The sequence below is a fragment of the Gavialis gangeticus genome, unplaced genomic scaffold (genome assembly GCF_001723915.1).
Source record: "Gavialis gangeticus isolate Ggan-Ray unplaced genomic scaffold, GavGan_comp1, whole genome shotgun sequence".
Taxonomy (NCBI): Eukaryota; Metazoa; Chordata; order Crocodylia; family Gavialidae; genus Gavialis; species Gavialis gangeticus.
In genome coordinates, this window is record NW_017729011.1 from 5,626,097 (window position 1) to 5,629,966 (window position 3,870).

The following is a 3,870-nucleotide window of genomic DNA, read 5'->3' on the forward strand; positions in this document are numbered from 1 at the left end:
AGTTGGACAAACAGTGGACATAGGATGGCAAACCATAAGGAAGTGCCCAAGGTGGTGTTTATGCATCTGGGTAAATGCCATTTAAGCCCAGAAGAGGAAATAGGAGTCTGCCCTAGGTGACTTGGTCAAGGTCAAAGAGGAGGTCAGTAGTAAGGATCAGAGTATCTAGTTCCTGACAAGCCCCTTTACAATGCAGCCAACCTTCCCGTAATGGAAAATGGATCTCTGCTGTGGTCCAGTACATGTCCCACCCTCCTGATAATTTGTCTCGGCCCTTCAGATCACTCCTACCCTGGGCTCATCAATAGTCCTCCATCCAGATCCTCCACACCAGTACATCCCACCCCCCCAGCCCATCCTACACCCTTCAATCCCAGCTTGCAACCCTCTTCTCTGCTGATTTTCCTCAAGTTTGACCAAAAATCCCTCTACTAACCATTCCTGCCCCTACCAGCATTGCTGATGCCCTTCAGTCTCAATCCACAACCCTGTGCCACCCACACTGTCCAAGCTTGGGCTCCTCTTCTTCCCCACAGCTCGGCTGGTGCCTCTCAGCCCTGTCCAACCTCCTACTCTGTCAATTAAAGGCTAAGCTGGACTCTCAGGTTGATTGTGACCAAAATACGTGCACCCTTTTAATGGCCACAGAAGAGGCTTCTCCCACATGGCTTTAAATGGACATTAGCTGCTTGTGTCCCACTGTAGTATCACGGCAAATCCTTGCCAACAGAGTGGCCCCTGTATTGGTTTCTGCTGCCCTTAGTTCCCTTCCCAGCGAGAGACAGCACTTTTGTTTTGGGCTTATGCCCCCGTGCGACTCTGGAGCCACAGGGCCTACCCGGGATGGCTGAGACCTGCAGCACACCTGGCTGCACAGTCCCTGTCCTGAGGACTGATGAGGGGGTGCTAGGCAGGCTCTGCCAAGGCAGGTTTTGAGCGGTGGGTCTCCGCAGCGGGTGCGCAGGAGCTGATCTCTGTCTTCTCTCCCCAGATCAATGCATGGAAGTTGCTGTTTAGGTGAGCTGGACATTTCCTTAAGGGCTTGTGGTTTCTGGCAAGACAACACCACAGGGGTGTCTTCACCGGCTGGGACTTCAGAAAGTGCCTCTAAGCAGAAGCCATTCCCACTGCTGCAATGCCAGTCCTGATTTACCCTCTCTTGGGCCTTGCTTTTGACACAGGAATTCACTTAATGTTTAGGTTAACCTTTGCCCCAGCAAGGGCTGCTCCCAGAGTTTCTCTCTCAGTGCTATTCAGCTCTTCCCCTAGGTCCTCTGCCCAGAGAACTTGTCTGTCCCCTACCTCCGTGTGAGGATGGGAGTCACCTGCTTCAGAGAGCCGCTTCTTGGCCCAGTCCTAGCAGGAGCAGCACCTCCCTATGGCCTGGCTGTCTCAACAGACACTCACACAACTGAGCTCATGCAACAACTTGCAAGGCATTCATTTACCCCTCCCTGGGCTGGAATTACAATGGGGTTCTGGGCTGACCCCTTAGGAAGGACTGGGAGGGGCCCCTGAGAGCACGGCAGAGACAGGCCCTAATTGTAATGAATGGAAAGGGCTCTCTTCATGGAGCAGGCTGGACACAGCCGGACTCTGTTGTTATTAGTCTCAGGCTCACAGACTAATCCAGCCCTTGCAGCTAGGCCCTGTGTCACCATGCAGCATCTCCCTAGGCCCTGGCTGGACTGTGGGAGGACTGCTGGCTGCACTGCTGGTGCAGGGCTGGGGGGTTGCACAATGTTGTCAAGGCAAAACTAAGCAGCATTTCCCTTCCAGGCAGAAGCAGCAAGACACTTGGTCCAGGTTTTCTTGCAAGAGAGAAAATGACTTGCTAACCCACCAGCCTTCCTTCCCACCCCAACACAGCTCTGTGCACCTGTAGCCGTGTGAGCCACCTGGCTTGGCACTTCGTAACATCCCCCTGCCTCCTGATTAAACCTAAATGTAAAACACCAGGCTGTTTGTCTCTTTTGCTGGTTTCCTCAAGGACCTGCAGGTGCTGAGGGGTCTCCCATGGTCGCAGCTTTGAGAGACCAGCTCATCAGATTCATACAGTATTGGCCTCGAGTTTGTCAGGAACAGCTTCTCTGGGATTGATCCTCAGCTCTCAGCCCTGGCTGTGAGTGTTGCTTCAGTCCTTGCTTGGGGGTCTTGTTGTGCGCATGATGCCAAGGGCTTAGTGTCCCTGCCAGCCAAGTCCATGCTTGTGGTTGTGTCCTGGCGGCCTGGCACCTGGGAGAGACATCTTCATTTCACCATCATTTTCCACAGGACTGGACAGTGGGGTCATTTACTTCCATGGTCCTGCTTCCAGTGCCTCTCAGTGACCAAAAGCCAGTAGCAGGGGGTGACAGTTCAGTTCAGCAGCCTGTGTGGATGGGGCTCAGGCCAGTCCCAGTGTGCGATGTCCTTCCTACCAGCTAGTAAACCTCCTCCACACCCCTGGGTTCACCTATCACCAGGCAAAGGGGGCAGAGAGCAGCAGAGGTGAATCTCTTTTATCTTGCTTCCACTGTGGCAGAGCTCAGCATTCCTGTGCTCTACAGCTGCTGCTACCCACTGAAACCAGATAGGCAGCTTTTAAACTCCCATCCTTGCCTCAGCTTGAAAGGGATGGTCCCCTGGTTAAGAGGCCAGGGGGAGGAGGGTTGGGACTCTTGCTCTGCCACAGACTTTCTGTGTGACCTCAGGCAAGTCCCCCTGTGCCTCAGTGGCCCATCTGTAAGGTGGAGATGATAGCATTGCCTGGCTATTAGATAAACATAGTTAAACATTTGCCTGATCTAAACAGCCCATCAGGCTATCCTGGTAGCAAACACCAGCTTTATAGCCAGCTGCACTTCAGGAGCCATCCTGCCCAGCTGCCTTAGACTCCTCTGCCGGACCAAGGAGGGACACAGTCAACATGGCTGGGACTATGCTTAGCCAGAATGAGGCTTGGCACGTCTGCCTCCTAGAGCCATGCTGAGATTCCTAAACCACTTGGACCCACAGCCCAGCTTACAGGGGGCCAGAGGATGGTAAATATGGGAGCAATTGGAGAAGCTTAAGTATGATGGTAAGAGAAGATCACTCTCACCCCAGTCATGCTGTGGAAAAAGAGGGGGAGATGGTGCTACTATGAACTGGTCAGGAAGGGTTTATGGAAAGCAGGGGATCATTTTGACCCTTTTGGGATGCCACAGGCAAAACCCTGTCCCTGGGACAAGAACCCTCCATTGAGTTATGAGAGTGCATGAGGTGGGGCTGTCCCTGACACAGAGGCTGATGCACACCATGACACATTTCCCCTTTGCCAGTGCAGCATAGCAAGCTCTTCACCACTGCAACCACTGGGTGTGGGAAGTCACTGCAGCTAAAGCTGGGCTGAAAGTGCCCCAATCAAAGGCTAAAACCCCTGTCCAGTGTAAGTGAGTGAGAGAGTCCACCCCAGAGACAGAAGGGAAGGGGGAGGCTGGTGGGCATTCTGGCCCCTGTAGGGCAGCCTCCTGGAACTGCTCTGGCCTTTACTGCCAGCTGCCCCATCCTCTGCTGCAGTGCAGTGGTATGGCCTGGGCAATCAGATGTCCTCTGCACCAGTGTTAAAGCGTGGTCTGGTGGGACCAGTGGGGAAGTGGAACCCATCATTTATGGCTGGTAGCACAGCTGGGATCAGAACCAGGGGGCTTCAGCTCCTCTCAGAGATACAATGGCTTCTCCTGCTGCCATGAAATATGTCCTCTCTCTAGTGGTACAAAGGCCTCCCCACTTCATGCCAGAGGACAGGAAATCCTCTGGAAGTGGCTGATCCTTCAGGTCTTCCTTCTCTGGAGAGGACCTGCACACTTCTTGCCCTCCTTGTCTGGCACCAGCCTGCCAGCTACTCCT

General features: G+C 53.7%; 1 protein-coding gene across 1 annotated transcript in view; it reads left to right on the forward strand.

The window, feature by feature from the left end:
• Positions 1 to 1,958, forward strand: part of LOC109292834 (lipocalin-like) — a 13,268-nt gene extending 11,310 nt beyond the window's left edge. Inside the window, exons 6-7 of the mRNA XM_019510439.1 lie at positions 992 to 1,017; positions 1,780 to 1,958. Coding sequence (XP_019365984.1) covers positions 992 to 1,017 — 26 coding nt within the window. The 3' untranslated portion in view covers positions 1,780 to 1,958. The remainder of the gene's footprint in view (positions 1 to 991; positions 1,018 to 1,779) is intronic.
• The last annotated feature ends 1,912 nt before the right edge of the window (positions 1,959 to 3,870 follow it).